Source organism: Phaethon aethereus, assembly GCF_964289735.1.
Source record: "Phaethon aethereus genome assembly, chromosome: Z".
NCBI lineage: Eukaryota > Metazoa > Chordata > Aves > Phaethontiformes > Phaethontidae > Phaethon > Phaethon aethereus.
This window is the reverse complement of record NC_138577.1, coordinates 27,788,387-27,809,850: the sequence shown is the minus strand read 5'-3', so window position 1 is coordinate 27,809,850 and position 21,464 is coordinate 27,788,387. Positions and strand designations below refer to the sequence as shown.

Here is a 21,464-nt window from a genome sequence, read left to right as displayed (position 1 = left end):
GGCCTATAATGCATAATGCATAAGAGTTTTTGTTCAGTAGCATTTCATTACTCTGGTACAAGTTTTGTATCTTATGTTTGAAGCAGAAGATCACAAGACTCTTGATGGTTGTCTAGTTTTTGTAGGAGCTCATATAGGCATTTTTTCCTTATTACAGAACACTTCAGCATAAGGAATAGCAGTATTAACCATCTTTAACTAGCTTCGCAGAATCACAGAATCACATATATTGGAAAAGATCTTTAAGATCATCGAGTCCAACTGTTTACCTAACATTGCCCAATCCACCACTAAACCATGTCTCTAAGCACCACATCTACACCATGGTGATGGGATGGTGACTCAACTGCTTCCCTGGGCAGCTTATTCCAATGCTTTATAACCCTTGCAGTGAAGAAATTTTTCCTACTGTCCAATCTAAACCCCTTCTGGCACAACTTGAGGTCATTTCCTCTTGTCCTATGGCTTGTTGCCTGGGAGAAGAGGCCGACACCCACCTCACCACAACCCCCTTTCAGGTAGTTGTAGAGTGCGATGAGGTCTCCCCTCAGCCTCCTCCAGACTAAATAACCCCAGTTCCCTCAGCCGCTCCTCATAAGACTTGTGCTCCAGACCCCTCACCACATTCGTTGCCCTTCTCTGGACACGCTCCAGCAACTCCATGCCCTTTTTGCAGTGAGGGGCCCAAAACTGAACACAGGATTCGAGGTGCGGCCTCAGCAGCGCCGAGTACAGGGGCACGATCACTTCCCTACTCCTGCTGGCCACACTATTTCTGATACAGGCCAGGATGCTGTTGGCCTTCTTGGCCACCTCGGCACACTGCTGGCTCATGTTCAGCTGGCTGTCAATGAACACCCCCAGGTCCTTTTCCACCGGGCCGCTCTCCAGCCACTCTTCCCCAAGCCTGTAGCACTACATGGGGTTGTTGCAACTGAAGTGCAGGACCTGTCACTTGGCCTTCATTTGTCTTCATGCTACAGCACTGAGTAATCTTTCTGGGGATGAAAAGCTTAAATCACCAAGCATTTCTGAGAAATGAGACCTTTCTGATATCTCAGTATTCTTTTAGGAGCTGATGTATAAGATGGAAAAATAATCTTGAAATGCCAGAATCAGCTGATGATGCTGAGATATATTGCAATATCACACACAGAGGTGGAGTTTACTCAGGCAGGTTTTCTCCTCAGTGTATTGCGTTTGTGTATTTCAAAAGATGGTTAGAAAAGATGCAGATAATCTGGACCAAATCGTAATTTGCCAAATTAGTGTTATTTAGTTGATTGCTGCTTTGTTTTAAGGTGCTTTTGTATTGAAAACACCACACTTCTCACGTATTTTTGTTCTTGATGTCAGTCTTACTAGGAACAAGTGGTTCTCTGTCTTACAAGAACAGGGAAGTCTTTCATGTTGCAGGCTCTACATAAAGAAAGAATTGTAGTTTCACCCAAAGCAAATTTAGTAACAACAGCATAGTAGTGCTACACTGATCTGCTTTGGCAAAGTTCAGTTAACTTCTATCTAGGCAGTAGTTTTTTCTTGGTTTGATAACTATTTGTTAACATTGTGTATGATAGATGTGGAGAAAGTTAGAGAAGATGAGAAATGGGAATAAGGAGGAGAGGATTTAAAAAAAAATAAAGAAAAAAGAAAAAACTGAGCTACTAAAAGCTACTTGTAAGCTTTATTCTTATAGGTAGTGACCAAGTGAATGAATTGCCAGTTGTACTTGAAACTAGATACTACGTTGCATACTGGTGGAATAGTTAAGCAATAGATTATGGGTCTTGAGTTGGAAAATTGAATATGGTGCATTGCTTCTCTAGTTAGCCAGGTGATATAAGCCTTTATTAAGTACAAAGCTCTGGAAGACATTACTAATAAATGGCATCATGTTTCAGAATATGAATAGGTCACTGTTACATCCTGGAGTTCTCTTTAAACAGTAGCTGTCCTTATTCATATTCATGTCTGAACAAAATAAAAATTCTGTTTATTTTCTACTGATCCCTAACATTCCATGTGTGTTTATGGTAAATAGTGCAGTGTAAAACCAAATAATCAGGACAATGCACCGCAGAATATAGTTAACTTCTTTTTCTAAAGGTTATAAATATTGCAGGCAGCATATCAGATTTTCAGTTTATCAGTAACACTTTCTTGAAAACAACCAGATTGGTTCTTACAGAGTTAAAGAAAAGATGTTTATTAGAATAGGAAACTATTTCCCTATAATTGTCTCTTGTTTTCTTAGCCTCCTCCAGGAAATGTGAAAATGCCTAATGTACCCAGTACCCAACCAGCAATAATGAAACCAACAGAAGAACCACCTGCTTACACACAAATTGCAAAGGTTTGTCTATAACTTTCAGGCACTAGGTTCCTTTTAATTATAATTGATTAAATACACTTCTGGCATAATGTCTTTTATAAATAAGCATTGCTTTCCTAATGATTTATGAAAATTAACACTGCATTGGTTAATGCATGAATTCATGCAATTTTAGGTCAGTCTTCATCCATAACTGCAGATGCTTAATTATAGAAAACAGACTTGGAATATTTATTTTGTGTTCATATTTTTCACCAATATCTAACGATGCTTATTTTGTTCAGGAGCATGCCTTGGCCCAGGCAGAACTGCTAAAGCGTCAAGAAGAACTGGAAAGAAAAGCAGCTGAACTAGATCGCAGAGAAAGGGAAATGCAGAGTCTCAATCAGCAGGGGGGTATGCATGAAAAAAATACTTATTTAAATTGCAGAAATTTAACTTCTTTTTTAGAAACTTCTAGTTTTACAGTGACATTGTGAGACAGATCAAGGAGGGTGTTTTATAATCTCTTCAGGAAAAGATGGTTTATCTCCCTTGAGACAATGTGTAAAGGGAATAAAAACTGGTCTGACCTATGCAGATTTTCAGTGTAAATATTTTAAATGTGGCCTCTGTTACGTGTTACTGTCTGCTGTCAGCTATTTTTATTCTAGGTTAATATCTAAATAATACTGTTGAGTAGAAATTGAGGATATTGAGAAGTAGTAAAAGTAATTTCATAAGTGACATCTCTTTGATACTACTTCTGTCAATATTTATAGCTGTAGGAGAACTTTCCTGTTTTGAAACACTGTCTTACCTTTAGTATGTTACACACATAATGTTTTATGCAAATAGCAGAAAGATCTATTCTATTATTAATCTTTTATTAATTTTTCGTATGACACTTTGGAACCCACAGTCAAGATCGGTATCTCATTTTGCCACAAACTCTAAGTGTGCTGTGCAAAACCTTTAGTTTTTGTACAGCCATTTCACAAATGACAGGATTTACATCCTCTTAACTGAAGATACTTTGCTAGAAATAGATCTATGGGAATATTCCTCTTCAAAAGGAAGAACTTCAGACTGAAGTTAGGAAAAACGCCAAAACAAAACACAAAACACTGTGTGCAAAGTTAACTTTGTGGAGTCTTTTAACTTCGATCCAGAATTCTGACTGTTTTATTTCCACATGTGCTGTTTTGTTTTTTTTTTAATAGGCAGTGGTACAATTCTAGATTGCATAATTGCTTAATAATTTAAATTCTCAGGGAATTTAATAGAATAGAATAGAAATATTTTTGGTTGGAAGGGAGCCACAACGATGATCTAGTCCAACTGCCTGGCCACTTCAGGGCTGATCAAACGTTAAAGCATGTTTTTAAGGGCATTGTCCATGTGCCCCGTAAACACTGACAGGCTCCAGGCATTGACCACCTCTTTGCGAAGGGAGAGGTGGTCAAACACTGAACAGTGTTTTGAACAGAACAGTGTTTGAACAGAACACCCTCTTGGTAAAGAAATGTTTCCTCATGTCCAGTCTGAACCTCCCCAGGCACAGCTCTGAACCATTCCCATGTGTCTTATCACTGGATACCCAGGAGAAGAGACTAGCATCTCCCTTTCCACTTCCCCTCCTTACGAAGCTGTAGAGAGCAGTCATATGCCAGTCATTTGGTAGGATCTGGTAATGGGGAATTGCTATTCTTCTTGTAAGGAAAAGAATCATGGTGATACTGTCCCTTCATTAAACCATTTTTATCAATCTCTCTATTAAATCTCTGTACCTCTTCTCCTAGGTAATGACTTTTTTAGTTGTTTTTTTCATTTCCTTCTCTATGTATTGCCCTTCATCTAATTTCACGAATTTATATTGATGGTCTGAATTGATTACTTTTCCCTTCCAGGGTTTAGGGACAGTTTTGTTCATCTATATCATAGGGAACACAACTCCCATACCCCATGCATGTTTCAGCATATTTCTAAAATAAGTATTTGTTATTAGGTTGCAATGGTTCACATCAAAGTGATTGAAGAATCCATGAAGAAGCTAAAGGATTCTTTAGGAAGGCTGAACAGAGAGGAGAGAGAGATCTTAAAGCTTTGAAGAAGATACTAGGTTTTACCAAATGACTGTAAAAGATGCTGCAAATCAGGAACTGCATATTGTGACTGAGGAGATTAATAGTCTTTTCCTTTTGATTTTTTTTTTTGCACACTCATTTGAACTCCTTTGGAAACATTGTAGAGTTGTCTTGATTGGAGGACAGGGTCTTTTGCAATACTCCAGCTATTTGCATTCAATTTAAGATGCTGGCTGCACATCTAGGACACTGTCCTCATATGCCATTGATTATAGTGCAAAGATCTTCAATCTGGTAGGTCAGCTCAGCTTGATGCCTTTGGTCTTCTCTGCTCAGGTCCTGTGCAGCATTGCATTTGAGCTAATTAAAGTGTGCTGCGTCCTATTTCAGCTAGTTCATTTGGGCATGCCTGAAAATCCCTTTCTGTGCTTTCATGAAGATAGTTTGGAGGTGTCTGCATTCACAGTGTAGACGTGCCATTGAATTTATGTTAATAAGCCTTGTGGTGGTTAACTTGTGTTGAATGAAATAACTCTGAGCTAGCTCGTTGCTTATCAAGATACAGTCTTGGACTATGAGTATCCAAAGCGTGTTTAGAAAAAGACTGCTTGGGTTTTCATCTCAAACCGTCTCACCAAGCTGGCTTTCAGTCTTAATTGAAAATTTTGAAACCTGTACCACAGCAGCAGGAAAGCACATGAAATACAATTCTTAAATAATAACGTGATTTATTATGAGATAGCTGAATTTTTCCATCTCTCTCTTGAAACCATCAGTCCTGAGAGAAATAACCATATACTGTAGAATGAAGGTCTGAAATATTATCAGATATTTTTCACATAAGAAATCCCAAAGTAGTTTTTAATATGGATGGCGATATTACTTGATTACCTTCTGTATGATACCTTTGCCAGTCCCCTGTTCTGAAAGGCTTGGTAACAATTTCAGTAGAAGAGGAGAAAACTTAACAGATTCTCAGTGCTTTGGACCTGTTTGGGCAGAACTGACAGCTTTATCTTGTCTGAGTGTGGAAACAAATACAAAATAATGCAAGTATTTGTATTATTTATAAATATATAAATACATAAACTACATAATAGGTTACATAGTTATTAAAATATATAATTATATAAATATAAACTTACAAATATATAAAATGTAAACTTATTTTGCAAGTTTTCTATTCTTATTAGATGAACTGCTAGTAAAGATATGGTTGAGATTAGAAATTGCAAGCAAAACTTTGTCAGAATTTCAAAGAACAGTGCCTTTAGGTTAGTCTGTAGTTCAGCTACACTTTTGGAACATGGTGATTAATGTATCTCTTGCATCCAAAATTTGAAATGCTATGGTTGCAGTTACTATCTCAGTTGAATCTCTGAGTCTGTGGTTGGTATGACTTGTGTTTGGCAGAATGTGTAGTCTAGCTTGGGAGCAGATCAGCATACAGGAAGTCCAGGTGTCTGATACTGTGTCCCTTGTGGTGTCCTCACTCTGTCACACAACCATATCAAAACACAGTGAAGCTGTAGGCATATTATTGCAACAAAAAAGTAGTTTAGACCATTTCAAGAGCTTCCTTTCCTGAGGCTTATCGGCTTTTAGGTAGTGCTTTGACTGTAAACTGTATTAGGAGCTAGTTCAAAGTGTTAGAGATAGCCTGGTGTTAAAAATACCAGGATTCTGAAAATGAAGAATGCTTTTCAGTCCCCGGTCTTTGTGTTCAACAAAGTATGTGAATATGGCGGGACTTTAGGGAAATGTTAATTTAAAAGAAATTTGTCAAGAATTTGCCTTTGTCAAGAATTCTCTTTTCTCATTACTTTATAGCAACTGTCAGATGCCTGCTTAGTCATTTACATAGATAAAATATTCTACTTTCCGTGATCTGTCTGCATTTTATTGTATTTTATTTCTGAAACTTATTTTCGGTATTGTGCAAGCATTGCAGATAAAACTCCTGGGTTTTAGTAGCCCAAGTTATCCAAATGCTTGTGAAACTTGTGCATAAAAAAATTTGCAAAGTCAAATGAATATGTCTTTCTAGTATGCAGAGATTAGAACCTTATTATAAAGCTCTTTTTTTTTCTGTTTGCAGGTAGAAAAAATAACTGGCCACCTCTTCCTGAGAATTTTCCAGTAGGTCCTTGTTTCTACCAGGACTTTTCTGTAGACATTCCTGTAGAATTCCAGAAGACAGTAAAGATAATGTACTATTTGTGGATGTGTAAGTATTTTTTGTAAAAGAAAAAAACCAAACTGCCTATTCAAACATACCTGCTACTTCAGCTTTTGCAACATATATAATAAGAAATTGTTTTAAATCTGGAAGTCAAATATTGAAGTGAAATCTTTTTGTTATCTTAAGTTTTAAAAATGTTGAAAATTTTCACAGAAACTTCCACAGAAAAAAAGGAGAAGGATTATCCTAAGGCAGTATCGTTCTAGTATATTGCAGTTTTCTGGTTTAAGTATATCTGTTGGTGTAAAATGAGCTTTAACCATTTATTAACTTAGAAATAACTTTACTGCTTTTAAAAGCAGCCTATATATTGAGAGAGATAATTCACAATCAATGTAATAGACTTGTGAGTTTAAGAGGTATAATACCCATTTGCTTTAATATATGTAGTTTTATATAGTTTAATGTAGTTTTTAGTCTATACTGGAGACTTAATATCATTTTGGTCTATTTAAAAAAAATAGTGTAAAGTAAATGAGCTGAAGAATCAGTCCATGTTAAAACTATGCTTTGTACACCAGGAGTGCTCCACACCATCTTTCTGGGGCTAATTCTGCCCTCTTTCAGGTACTGTGTTTTGACCAGAGGAATGCTGGATGAACCATATGTATAAATGCCATGACATTTGTTTCTTCTGCCTTGTCCAGAGCGATGAGAGCCTGACGATTACTCTGAGACTGAGGAAGTTCCAAAGATTTGATACCTTACCAATGGAATGTGAATTTCAAACCTTTTCTGTATTTATTTTCAGGGCTTCAGATTTAGTTAGCAAATATTCATAATTTTACCTGTTCATCTGCTAATCTTATTCACATAATTGAAACACATAAAATGAGCAGTCAGCATTGAATCAAATGAATTCCACTTCATCATTATCCACAGCTTTCTATATTCATTGCTGGGTCATTAATCTTCAAATAAGCAACTAAATCATCTGTCAAATGTGTGACTACTCACTCTCATAAATTGGCCAGACATTTAAGACTTACATGAAATTTAAGATCAAATAATCAAAAATTTAGGATAGTTACTACTTCTGGCCATTTTCAGGACTGAGTTCTGAAAGTGCCGTATGTTTCAAACACAAGGTGAAACTGCGCAGTGAGAATTGGAGTATTAATGCTATTTTTTCTTTTTCCTTCTTATGGCAATAAAGGAAGCAGCAATGTTACAGTATTTCAAAACAAAGAGGAGTTGTGCTTTTGTATTGATGACAGATTTTCTTGTAGGAAGAACGAGAATTTAACTAAGTCACAGAAACACACAGAATCACAGAATCATTAAGGTTGGAAAAGACCTTTAAGATCATCACATCCAACCGTCAACCCAACACCACCATGCCCACTAAACCATGTCCTGAAGAGCCGCGTCTACACATTTTTTGAACACTTCCAGTGATGGTGACTTCACTGCCTCCCTGGGTAGCCTGTTCCAATGCTTGACCACTGTCTCCATAAAGAAATTTTTCCTAATACCCAGTTTAAACCTCCCCTGGTGCAACTGAAAGCCATTTCCTCTCGTCCTATCACTAGTTACTTGGGAGTAGAGACCAACACCCACCTCACCACAACCCCCTTTCAGGTAGTTGTAGAGAACAATGAGGCTTCCCCTCAGCCTCCTCTTCTCCAGACTGAACAACCCCAGTTCCCTCAGCCGCTCCTCGTAAGACTTGTGCTCCAGGCCCCTCACCAGCTTTGTTGCCCTCCTCTGAACATGCTTGAGCATCTCAACGTCCTTCTTGTAGTGAGGGGCCCAAAACTGAACACAGGATTCAAGGTGCGGCGTCCTCTCGCTCTTTTCCTTCTTCAGCTCTTTGATTTAGCAATTACTCAGGAAGGGAGAAAAAGGACATAATAAAAGAAAAGAAAAACAAAATTATTTCGTTCTGGATAAAAAAAGATTGATTACAGAACTATGTGCCTTAGGACTGGCTGTTGAATCAATCCTTGTGACTCTTCTTTCCCAGGATCGTATGTTTTGTCTCATTTTTCATTAGAGTGACTGTGTTTCCTCAGTGGAGGCATTTTTTGCCATAGCAAACCAGCCTGCTGCTGCTTGCTGTTCTATCCTACATTTTATTTCCTCTTCCAGAACTTCCTAGGTCTTGTAAGGCCTAGCATTTCTGTGAACATAATCACATCCAGTACTACGTGCTCAGCACTTTTTAAAGTAGGTTAGTTTTCCTCTTCCTTTTTAGCAGACCCAAGAACAAACTTTTTCTGTTGCGCTTTTCTGTGTGTTCCATGGTTAGTAGCAATATTTATATCCTTATTCTTGGTTTTTATGTATCTGAGGAAACTTTTTACCTGTTTCAGATCTATATGCTCTTTATATCATGAGAAAACAAGTCTGTCTGTATCTCTGTTCCGTGAATTCATCCACTTTTTCTCTATTTCTATCAGAAGTCAGATAGAATCAGAAATAGTCAGTCTATTTCTATCAGAGTTTCTTGATTCCTTGATGTGGTTTTGTATTTGCACATACTTTTTTGGCTTCTTCCTGGGGTGAAACTTTTACTTTTTTCCCTTTTTTTACTGACTGAGTACTCCCATGTTTTTGTGAACTACAGCAATAATGAGCAATGGCTTCTGTCAGCTGCCAGTGGACTTTTGTATTCTATCTTGGTTTTGTGACCATTGCTGGTTTAGTGGCTTGCAGATAGAATGACAGTTTTCCTTGCTCTTTAGCACTGAGCGCTACTTTTTAAATCTTTCTATGCTGTTGCTAGTGAAATGTCCCATATCTCTTGACCTGTATCTAACACCAAAATATTTTTGGCTCAAAAGCTTGTGTTTTCCAGCTAAATTCTCCACAGGCTGATAGCATGTATGACATGAGCAGTATTGATTTTTCAGAGAATATTTCTTAAAGTTACAAACCAAAGAGCTGCTTAATCTCAGGCATTTGGGTTTGTTACTTTATATAGGTTGTGAATGTTTCCATTTTCTATGAACAAGACTTCTAAAGGTTTTCAAAGACCAGTGACTTAAACTGTAGATTCTGGTAGAGAAATAATACCCTAAAGTGCCAAGTTTTATGGTATTTTTTCTGTTTAGGAGAGTTTCATCTCATCCGTCCTTCTGTCTGAGGTTACAATCAATAGTGCGTATATCAGCCTGTGTTTGTTCTGCCTGTTACTGAGAACCTCCATGGATAAACAGCTGATAAACTCCCTCCAAGCCTGTTCTAATGTGTTGCTCTCTTTTATAATTAGAAGATGTTTCCAAGTGTATAATTTAACTCTCCCTTCCTGTGTTTGTTCTTTCACTGTTGTTAAGGAGAATGCATTTATTCCCATTAGTCATCTCCCTTTGGCTAAATTAGCATAGTTTACTCAGCCTTTCTTTGTAGATTATGTTTTCTAGAGGTCTGATTGTTTGGTTGCTGTCTTACAGATTCGCTGCTTCATCCACTCACTATTATTATGGTTTTTTTAGTGTAAAGCATCAAGAATTTTACAACGTGGACTATGTTCAGTATTTTAGCTGAAGTCCTGATGTAGTGTGTACACCTTCACATTTTTGATAGTGTGTGCTTATGTTATGTGCTGATATAAACCTGGTTTAGAATATATTTTTTCCTATGGAAAATATTTCTGTTTTGTACGGTATGTTTGCACATCTTACCCACCCCCTCTCCAAAAAGAGCAGAACAGACAAGGAACAAAAGCCTAAACTGTATTTGAAGCCACTCTGTGCTTCAAGGTTGTGTGTCATCAGACTTCATCAGCTTTGTCCTGACTTGTCAGTTGCCTTATGGCTTCAAAACCCTCCATTTTTTAGGCAACTGTTTTTCAGGCATCCTATTCCCCTTGAGGTAGTCCATCACAGGGTGACAGTCCAGCTGGTTGCTGGGAGGAAGCACATTCTTTTGTCATGTGTCCTAGTGAGTATTTGAGAATACCATCCATAAAACATTACTGAAATTAAAATTATTACAGAAATCTGTTTTCATACAGTCCCAAATGGGACTGCAAAATAATAGTCTCAATAATGTCGATGCCAAATAGCATTGGTGCAACTTGTAGTCTTTATCTACAATTCACTTTCAAACATTAATGGATGATGAAGTGTTGTTAATTAAGACAGGGAATATATACCTAAGTAGGATTCTTCTGTTACAAGAAAGTTTACTATAATAAAAATGAAGTTGAGTCTGATTATTTATTAAACTAATGTAGTTCCCCATTGTTCACTCTCGTTCTGGCATGAATTCCTTTTTTTATTTTTTTACCCTTAACTGCTTCCAGAGATAAACTAGGAGACTTTCTTAGATTACTTCACTCTGAGTACTGTATTGGTATAGCTGTGAAGTTACTGTCATATAGACATTGCATGTTGCAGACTTCTGGCAAAGCCTTAGGTCATTTCAGTCCCCAGGTGGTCATTACCTTCTAATAACTTGTATCATGGTTTAATTTGAAGAGGCAAGTGTGTGCTTATATAGGTCACTCAGTGAAGGTGTTAGCTCAAAGAACCAATGACTTCCTGTAGCTTGCAGCAGGCAGAGAGAAAGACGAATGGAGCAAAGGGAGAATTTTCAGTGAAGTCCCATGTCTTCATATATAGCTTGCTAATACTTGCTTTTTACAGCTGCAGTTCTCTGTGACAGTAGTGAAGTAGACCCTTGTGTTGCTGGTTTTATTGTGCTAATATGTATCAGTAGTCATTGTGATGTTTCAACCCTTTTTTGCACTGATGGTGTTCTTTTACAACTTGTCCTGTTACTTTAATTGCAATTACAAAAAAAGTAGTAATTTTGGAAAGTTCAAACTCCACCAGAATGTGGATGTTTCTAGTAATCTAGGGGGTCTCCCTGTTTTCCAGTATTGACTAGAAAAAGAAATAATATCCCTTAGTATACTTTCTCATATTTATCAAAGGCAGGCAGGAATTTGGATTTGTATCCTTTGTTGTGCTTTATGGGGCATATGCAAACAAATTCTGAAATGAGTTGCTTTGCTGAACTCTTGGAACAGTGCTAAGATATGTAAACGTATTAAATGCTTTTTATTTAAAAGTACAAAGTTTTCTGTTTCTGGTGACTCTTAGAGGAAAATATGATTTGTCTAAGAGAAATGTTTTGAGTTTCATTGGGCTTTTATGCAATGATGTGGGCATTTTGCTTTAATATTTTTTTCTCACTATGTTGATTGAGGGCTTATTTAGGTACTGGTCAAGAGGGCAGCAAAGAGCTGGAGGAGTCTTCTTTTTTTTTTCAGAATCTTTATTATCTTGCCAGTTCTTCTGTTAACCTTACCTTCCAGTAGAATGACTAAAATGTTTCTCTGAACTTATATAAAAAATCATTGCTGCAAGGAGCAGCTTTTGCATGCTCAGTTATAAATACTCTGCTTTATCCAGGTCCACAAGGATAGAAACTGTCCTCTGAGATAGCAAAATCACTCCTGAATCACTAGTTATTGCTGAACAAAGACAGAAATTCATGTTCATCTTGTAAGTTTGGCAGAACTAACTTCTGTGCCAGACAGCATGAAGGTAGTAGTTGTAATGTTTCTTAATACTGCTCTATATTTTTCTGTTCTAAGAATTAAATATATTTGAAATAAACTGTGAAGTCATAATGCATTTTCTTTAGTAGAAATTCAATAGTTAACCTGTAACAAGGTCTGCCAATGAGAAAATGATAGTATTGAGCTATCCTATCTCCTATTGAGGAGAACCAAAAAAGGCAGATGTTTAAGACCAATGTTATAAGAAATATTTGAATATGCAATACATTTTAAAGCAGCTAGGAAAGTGTCTTGCAGATCTTCTTCCGGTGAGAAACATTTCTGCTTGGTAGGTTTGTTTTTTTTCATTACATGGAAGATGAACTTTTTATTGAAAGATTTTTTTGGAAATTTTTATTTTCAAATTAGAATATGTACAGTGCTGAATTTATGATGCATTTGATATAATTTATAAGCTTTCTCTCCAAACATATTCAGTAGTCTGTTAAATATCTCTATCCAGTTATTACTGTAGAAAAGTACCAATTATTACAGCTGTGGAAACCTCTTTTTTAATAACTTTAAGTTTGGAAATGTTTTATTTTTGACAGGATTTTTTCCTTCACCATGCATCTCATAATATTTGAATTTTCATGTTCAGTACTTTCACCTGTGAATACAGGGTTTACCTGAAAGTTAGAAAACTCTATAAAACTCAGCTTATTGATGAGGGTATTGCTTTATTGTCAGCATGCTGGTGTTTTGTTTCAGAATGCTCAGTTTGGGTATTACTTTAACAGTTGTAATAATTTATTGCATAAACATATCCTAATTAAGACTATTTTGCTTTTGCTTCTACAGTTCATACAGTGACACTGTTTCTTAATATCTTTGGATGTTTGGCCTGGTTTTACGTTGATGCTACGCGAGGGGTTGATTTTGGATTGAGTATTCTCTGGTTCTTGCTTTTTACCCCTTGTTCTTTTGTCTGCTGGTACAGACCACTTTATGGAGCTTTCAGGTAACAACTTCAACTTGACTTAGAATATTTTAAAACTTGTTGAAATGCATTAACATTCCTGAATATTCTTGATTATCATGATGATAATCCTTTAATATGCTTTCATTAGCCAAAAGTAGTATGTCTGCCATTAATTCAGTTGTATTTGAAACATAGATGGCAACAGTTAGGAATATCATGGAATACTTTAAAGTATTTATAGCTTCTACCATTGACAAAATATTTGTAGAGAATATTTAACTTTGTATTGGGCTCATTTCTCATTAAATCTCTAACCCTTCACGCCAAGAATTTGAGTAGATTAATAAAGAGTGTCTTAAATTTTTGGCTTCCTGAATGAACTTCATAAAACTACACTTAAACTTACATTGTTAAGTGACCTACAGTGTCTGTAATTGAAGTACAGTGAGATTCTTACGAATGAGTAGAGCAGATATATAGTAATCAAACTCTAGTATTTTTCCTAGCCTTTAGCAATCTTTGCAGACTTCACAAGTGTGAGATGTGGTAGCTTTGTGTTTAAGAATAGCATGGTTGGCTTGCATGCAAAATCAAACTTTTTTTGGGTGAAAATCAGATGTAGAGATTCTAAATCCTGTACTCTTATAGTATTTCTTGGGATTTTTTTTTTTTTTTTTTTTTTTTACATTGAAGTGATTCAGGATATTGTCACTTAAAATGCACTAATTCTTGTAGAGAAAGATTGATGTCCAGAAATTGCAGTTAAGTGTAACCTTTTGAATAAATGAGATGTTTCTTTTTGCTAATGGAGGTACTGCTGTACACACACATCTTTGAGGAATCATACAGTTTAACTTGCATTTTCTATCTAGTAAATCCATAGCTTTTATTAGTGAATATTGATTGTTTATATATTGAGAAGGAAAACTATTACTTGTTTACTTGACATTTGTTCTGTTGCTCTGCTGAAAATAAAATAGTTACTGAACTCAACTGGTTGAATAAGTGGAAATTAGCAAACTCTTTTCTGCAGGAAGAGCTATTAATAGCAAAATCTGGTTCTGTGACCTAACAAATTGATTTCTACTTTCTGTAAAACTCTGGTAGCAAGCATATCATATGATCATTAGTTTTGATAGTAATAAGTTGAGGTCTTTGTTGAGATTTTGCCTGTACATTCATATTTGTGTGGATTTTTTTACTTTCAGTCTTTGTCAGGCTGGTATTTTAGTAATTTAAACAGCAAACCTACTTTGTATATTTTGCTTTTAAGCAGCAGCTGCTTCAGTACTATTATCTGCACTGTTTCAGTAATTCCATGTTAGATTTTATTTCCTTTTATAAGTAAAATATTTTCTTCCCATCCTGCCAGCAGTGTGAGCTTCAATCTGAAAGTGGAGCAGAATTCTGTTCTTCATGCATTGTAGCAAAACTTCTGTGTTTAGTCTTAGAGGCCCTGCTGTGTGCTGAACAGAACACTAAGGATGAGTACCTTGCTGCTATTCTCACCTCTGCTACAGGTGCAGATGTTAAAAATACTGTATTAAAGAAGAAGCAGCTTTTTTAAATAAACTCTACAAAACTACAGAATTACTGATACTTCAAGTCACTATCAATAAATGAAAGCACTTTTCCTCAAGTTAATGCAGAAGAAACTTTTAGACTGATACTACAGTATTTGCAAAAAGTCATTAATTTCCTGGCTGCTTTAATCTTTTTTCCCCCCTCTTTCAGGAGTGACAGTTCATTCAGGTTCTTTGTGTTCTTCTTTGTATATATCTGTCAGTTTGCTGTACATGTACTTCAAGCTGCAGGATTTCAAAGATGGGGAAACTGGTGAGTATTCTGTTTGCTGTAGCGTTGTGCTGTCTGTAAGACAAACACTCATATTTGATAATAGCAACTGCAATGTAGTCTGTGTTTTTAAACAAAAAAAAATCTTGTGTTCACTGGAATTGTTACATTGAGCACTCAGAAAAAGCGTTTTTGGAGTGAACTAGGAAAAGTTGGCGAAACATATCCCAAGAGTGTGAGGTACTTCTGTTATTAGGCTGGTCAAAATTTTATCCTTTGATGTAAACCACTTTGAACTATTCTTTTATACATTACCTCCTCTATTTTGGAAGAGACATTATTTGCTCTATATTTAAGATAGACATAAGCAAAACTTAGAGAAAATTAAAATAATTTAGACTTAATACTATACTGTTTGCATGTTATTTTGTATCATTAGCTATGTCTAATTCTATTAATTTAGCTACTACTTACTAAGAAAAATTATGGCTAAAATTTGAAGAATGAGTCAATGTGTTCAGGTGAATATAGTGGTATATCTTTGACATTCTCTGAAAAGCTCAAGTAATAAACTCAAATAAAAAGCTCAAATAATATAACTTGGACAAAGGTTTGTCCAAGTCAGCTCCTTATTCTGTAGTAGTTGATGTTTCTTTTTGATGCTTGTAAGTATATAAGCTTTTTACATGAAGCTTTTATGTATATCACCCTTTATTTGAGTCTTCAAGGTCTAATATTTAGATTTTACATGGAAAAGCTATTGGGAATCAGTCACTGTCGTTGGGAAAAAAATCAAGAAACTTGAATTAACTGAAAGCGTGGTTGTAGTAGCCAGCTGATAGCATGGAGGGCTGTGACTGGCAGTACTGTAGCTAGGTGGTGACCCTTCTCTGTATCAGTGCTTTTTGCTGCTAACCTCCAAACATACGTAAGGCAGACAAAACAGCATTGATTTAGAACTGTAGTACAAGGAAGGATCCTCTTTTATTATTTTTGCTCTTGAATCCGCTATTTTGCTTTTTCATAGGTATATGGATTGACAGTAATAAAATAAAAAAATGTTGTAAGGGGCCAACTCTCCCAAGTATGTGGAGTGTGATTTTTAAGGATAGCTGGGGAAGGGGTATGAAAAGTAGCCAGATAATCAGCAAATGCTAATTACAGTTTGGACTTTGGAGTTTTATGGTAGAGTCCAGCTGGACATAGGGGATATCAAAGCAATTTGAAACAGGTAAAGGAAAGTTTGAGATTGTTTGGCTTTACAGAAATTTTTGGGGTTTTTTCTATGGAAGGATCTTTTCCAACTTAATGTTTTATTTTTCTTAAGGGAACCTGCTGTTTGTGGTTTCAAGTTTGATACTGTATTTTCCTGTTGGTGTTTCAATTTTGAAGAATGGGGAAATGTTTGAAGTAGATACTGATATAGCAATCTTTCCTATTAGTTAATCTGATGCTATCTACTTCAAAAAATTATCATATTAACCTCAACTGAGAAAGCATCACTATGTGGATACAATTAAATAAGTCATAGAAGCTGCATGTGTGGTATACTTTTGTTTTATATGTAAAGAAGTTAAAAGCTATCTTTTTAGGGACATTTTGTCTTCCACAAAATCATGTAGTCTGAAATCAGTCGAAAATGACAGTATGACAAAAGAAAACCAAGAAGTTGATGAGCATCTCTCTAATTCCTTTACAATTCTGCTCGAGGATAACCATATTTACTACAGTTTTTTGTATAGTTTCACTGCATGCATTGGGGAAAATGGAAACTAAGCTCTAAAAGCTTATTATAGAACCAAAACACACTTATGTAAAATTTCCATTACTTCAGAAATATTCAAAGCTGATCAGAACCAGGAGTTTATAAAGCTTCCCTCAATGTGGATACCTGTGGTTGAATGGTTCATGTGCTGCACTAGTAAAAGTTTATCCTTTCTTTTTCCTTCAGTGGGTGGATTTCATCTCTTACTGGTCTTAATAAAAGTATCCCTGTTGGCATTATGATGATAATCATAGCTGCACTTTTTACAGCATCTGCTGTTATCTCATTAGTTATGTTTAAAAAGGTGAGTTACATATTATTCCCCTCTTCTGTTTCCTATGTTGGATCTGGATTTTGCTTTTCTGCTTGAGAGGTGCTGTCTGACAAAGTAATGGGGATTAAATTACATTCTTGGGGGTGTGCCTTACCTATTAACAACTGTACTTTTTTGCTTATACCCTTGTGGAACTACGAAATGCTTTCTACAGTGCACTTATTTTCTGCAAACTAAAATGGGGAAGGATAACTCTGAGTAAGAAAAATTGGGAGGTAAGCCCACAATGAAAGGGTAGGTGAATGGACACTCTGATTGTAATTTTCAAATCTGTGGTAATTCATCAGGCTGAGTGAAGTGTGATTCAAATGATTACCAAGTTTCAACTCTTACCAAAATCGTTCCCAGTAAAATCAATAGAAAAGGGAGATGCCTGGCATCTCAAAAAAGGATTTTTATTTTTCTGATTCTGTTATTTTAATATTTTGTTGTCACTTAATGATTGCATAGCATGAAAGCTCAAAGATAGATGCTTTTTTCCCTTGGTTCCATTTCATGAATTTCCATCCAGAAGACCTAAGTTTAGATCCTAATGTGATAGTAAGTTTTTGATGATGTTTAGATAAAAATGTAACTGAGAATTATGATGATGATATGCTGCAATTCTAATAATTCAGCCTCAGTTACAGTTATGCTTAAAACTTTTCACATACCCAAACTTTTCTAGCCCATTTACAGTAAGCTAGAAAATTTAATCATTGCCTGGAGATGTCCCTCCTCCTCATATGTTTTCTGCATAAATACTCAGGTACAGGAGAAAGAAACAAGCAAGAAAAATGCATGGTGGTGCATTTTTTTTGCACTCTTCCTACTGCATGCATCTGGATTCATTTTAAAAACCTGCATACTCAAATGTGACCTGGTGTATCTTTATGGATAAGAAGTAGTCACATTTATAAGAAAGAAAAAAAAAGTCGCAACATTGATTTTCATGCTACATTTGAATGAAAATGTCTTTGCAGTATCATTTGACAACTTTATTGTGACTTGACAATATGAGTCAGAAATAGAATATTAATTTCAATACTCAGGCAATTGGAAGTTACTCAGGATTTAGTTGTTTGTTGTACTAGAGATTGTACACCATATTGTTTAGAGTGTTTCTAAGTCATACTGTTTAATACCCCTGCTTATTATGCAGAGCTGTTGGTCATGACGCTAGTTTAGCAGATACATATCTGCATTCTTAGGATATTTTGTACTTTTTAATATTCAGTCATAGCTTAGCTTGCTCTTGTAACTGTATCAATCAGAGCAATTAAAATGTTTCTAAAAATTGGTGTAGAAAAAAGTTCACCAAAATGTTATTGATACAGTGGGTTCAAAACTACTTTTTGGGGTTTGTTTCCTGCTTTTTTTTTAACATGCACGCTTACTAACTCTTTCAGTGAGTATGACAAGTCGTATACAAATTGAGACAGAAGACACTTTTGCAAGCTATGCTATGTGTATTTAAATACGTTACTTTAGACAGTAGATACCACACACATTTTAGTAAAGACTTAGGAGGCCCCTCTGAACTTGCAAAAAAATTACAGGTATTCGTGCAGTCAAACTGCATGCAGCAGGGCAATCAAAAGTTGTAGGATTTGTGGAAGAAAGTCCCTTTACTCATTTCTGGATCCTCCCAAACACATGAGCAAACTAGATTTCCCCACCACACAGCTCTGCTTTGTTTTTGAGACTTTGCTATTAGTCTACCAAGAAATGGAAGGCTCAGCACTGTTTTTTCACTGTTTTTCCACCTCCCTAGGTGCATGGTCTCTACCGCACAACTGGTGCTAGTTTTGAGAAGGCACAGCAGGAGTTTGCAACAGGAGTGATGTCCAACAAAACGGTACAAACTGCAGCAGCCAACGCCGCATCGACAGCAGCAACCAGTGCAGCTCAAAACGCATTCAAGGGTAACCGAATGTAGGGAAACATAAAAAGTCATTGTGGTTCTCTTCGACTGTACTTTATTTTCCAGTCACTTCTTATATTCCCTAAAAGCCTAGATCAAAATTCACACAGCATGTTTGTCTCTTCTGCAGCTGTGCATGGGTAAAATGGGAAATGTTGGGTTTACTTTATTATAAATTTATTTATTTTAAAAAAGATAACCATTGTTTGCCCTTCTTTAAGATGTTGTATCCTAGAATATAAAGCTTTCCATATTTTACGGAGGGCAAATAATTTTGACAATTGGCCTGAGAATGAATTGTGGTATATGATCAAATAAATACATTGAAAATTTGGAAGGCTTTTTAGTGGTTCGCTCTGGTATTTTTTTTTTAACTTCTGGAAAGCACTTTCAATCAGTTATTTTTCTTCATAAGAACTGTTTTCCCTATTTCTACTATAAGAAGTGGGATAGACAGAGAGATGTAGAAAGTTAGGTTTGGCTACTGCTTTTGCAATTTCAGCAGCTGCTGGAGGACAAATACAAGTAAGGTGGATATTATAAATTCTTTTCTTGAGTTTTTTTTTAGGATAAGTCTTTTGATATAAACCTGTAAGTTTGCATGAATACTGTCATCTGATCTTGTTTAAATCATGTTTTGGTCCAGAATTTACCTGTGCCACTTTATAACTATAGCGTGCGTTTGTATCTATTTTCATGGAGCATTCTCTACCTGTGAGAAATGACCATGGTGTATAAACATTCTCTAAAATAGAATGTTTAATGCAGTGTACAGTTTAAGGAGTTAACTGATGGTTTCAATCACAGACCTAAATGATTCTATATTTGCTATTTTTAATTTCAGTATTCATGTCTTGGGGTGATAATTTTGCTGGAAAAGAAATTTTTGATTGACTTTTAGAACACTAGTTTCTTGCCCCCCTTCCCTCTTCTACGTGCAGTGGTATTTTTCTTGTATTTGGGATTTTTGGGTGGGGTTTTTTTTTCTTTTTTTTTGCATAGATTTGTGTTTAGCATTGGTACTAAATTTCTAGCCTCATCAGTCACTCTGTTTACTGCTTGTCCAAAAACCTAAATATACAGTATTTAATTTTCTATCAGCAATATTGTCTGAAACCAAGCTTTTTAAACAATGGCATTTAACAGATACTTGAATTCATTTTAATGTTAACTCAGCCATCTCTGTGATGTGATTTAAGCTGGGGGAAAATACGCTTTTAAACTATTTTGAGTTGGGAAAGTGAGAAATCTTCATCTTTAACAAAGTTAAATTTTCAGTCTCTGAACTGGAGGCCTAAGAGGTTAAACTGGTGCTGTGGAACTGAACAATCCATGGTGGTACCTACCATCATAATATTCTAGAGGATAATCAGGTCTTAGTATAACGTCACGTTTCTCTCCTTTGAAGTCTATTTATGTTCTTGGATTGCCTCATGAGTCTTATGCACAATCTTGGGCTGTTTTTTCAAACTAGAAAATGAAAACAGGAAGGAGCATATCCCACAACCTGTGTAAGTAGACACTCTAACTGAAATGACTGCAGCTCTCAAGGTGAATCACCTTTAGTAAGAGAACATAAAATTCTGAGGCCCCTCCATGTTCCTCTGAATGTGGACTGACTTCCACAGATTCTTCTTCACGACACTGTATTCATAACGGAAGAGCATTACAAAAAAATAAAACCCCTAGTTGATCCCGGGATCTGTATTGTACTGTTGACATGAAGTCCCTATTAGTCTCCTTTCTTTCGATAATTTCCTTAAATCCAACTTGAATTTGGGTACGTGTCATAGTTTCACCTATGCTGAAGTTCGTATTAATGAATATACTTGCTTCTAAATGTTCTCTGCATCATGAAATTGAAAGCAATTTAAATGTGCTGTAATAGAGGCCCTAAAACTAGGGGACATGCTAGCATTGAACTTAAATTTGTGTGGAATGTTATTAAAAGCTTTCCAGAAAAAAGCCATCATTTTCTGTTGAGATCAGGCATCATCCTTCTAGCAGCTGCATATCAAGATTTTTCTTTTCATAATCTTTTAAATTTAACTTGAGGGTTGTATCTAGGAACTCTACTATGGATTACTTTTAAATCTGAATTTAAGCAATTCTCTTGTATAGGAGTCCCAGGGACATCATCCTTACAATTTAACTTAAGTTGAAGATTGCATAAAAACATACATTATTAGAATATATTATGGAAAAAACATTAGAAACAAAACCTGAACTTGGCAGGTAGATTTTCTTTTCCCCCAAAAGGTTTAAAGGTTCTTTGAGAAAACATATTTAATGGTCTATGTATGGGGAGCATTGATTTTTAATGTCATGGGTTGAAGGTACAGATTCCTACAAAACCTCCTAAGTGAAATTCAAGATTCAGTTACATGTGAATTGTTTAAACCAGGAATCTCTGACACTTTGCAGCCCAAAAGGGAGGGAGAAGTTTGAGTTTAGCTTTGACAAAAGAAGGATGATATTTGTGAAAATATTTTGTACCTAATGAAAACTAGATTTTACAGTCTTTTATTAATTAATCAGAGTATGGCACCCACTTAAGTTGTTATTTTGTAGTATTGTGGCAAATTGAGTATAAA

General features: G+C 35.8%; 1 protein-coding gene across 1 annotated transcript in view; it reads left to right on the top strand.

Moving 5' to 3' along the window:
• The window catches only part of SCAMP1 (secretory carrier membrane protein 1), a gene marked incomplete at both ends in the record, with an annotated part of 42,787 nt that extends 23,902 nt beyond the window's left edge, over nucleotides 1-18,885 (top strand). The window contains 7 exons of the mRNA XM_082013392.1: nucleotides 2,255-2,353; nucleotides 2,617-2,728; nucleotides 6,497-6,625; nucleotides 12,954-13,113; nucleotides 14,809-14,910; nucleotides 16,820-16,937; nucleotides 18,721-18,885. Of these exons, the coding sequence (XP_081869518.1) occupies nucleotides 2,255-2,353; nucleotides 2,617-2,728; nucleotides 6,497-6,625; nucleotides 12,954-13,113; nucleotides 14,809-14,910; nucleotides 16,820-16,937; nucleotides 18,721-18,885 (885 nt within the window). The remainder of the gene's footprint in view (nucleotides 1-2,254; nucleotides 2,354-2,616; nucleotides 2,729-6,496; nucleotides 6,626-12,953; nucleotides 13,114-14,808; nucleotides 14,911-16,819; nucleotides 16,938-18,720) is intronic.
• Between the last annotated feature and the right edge of the window lie 2,579 nt (nucleotides 18,886-21,464).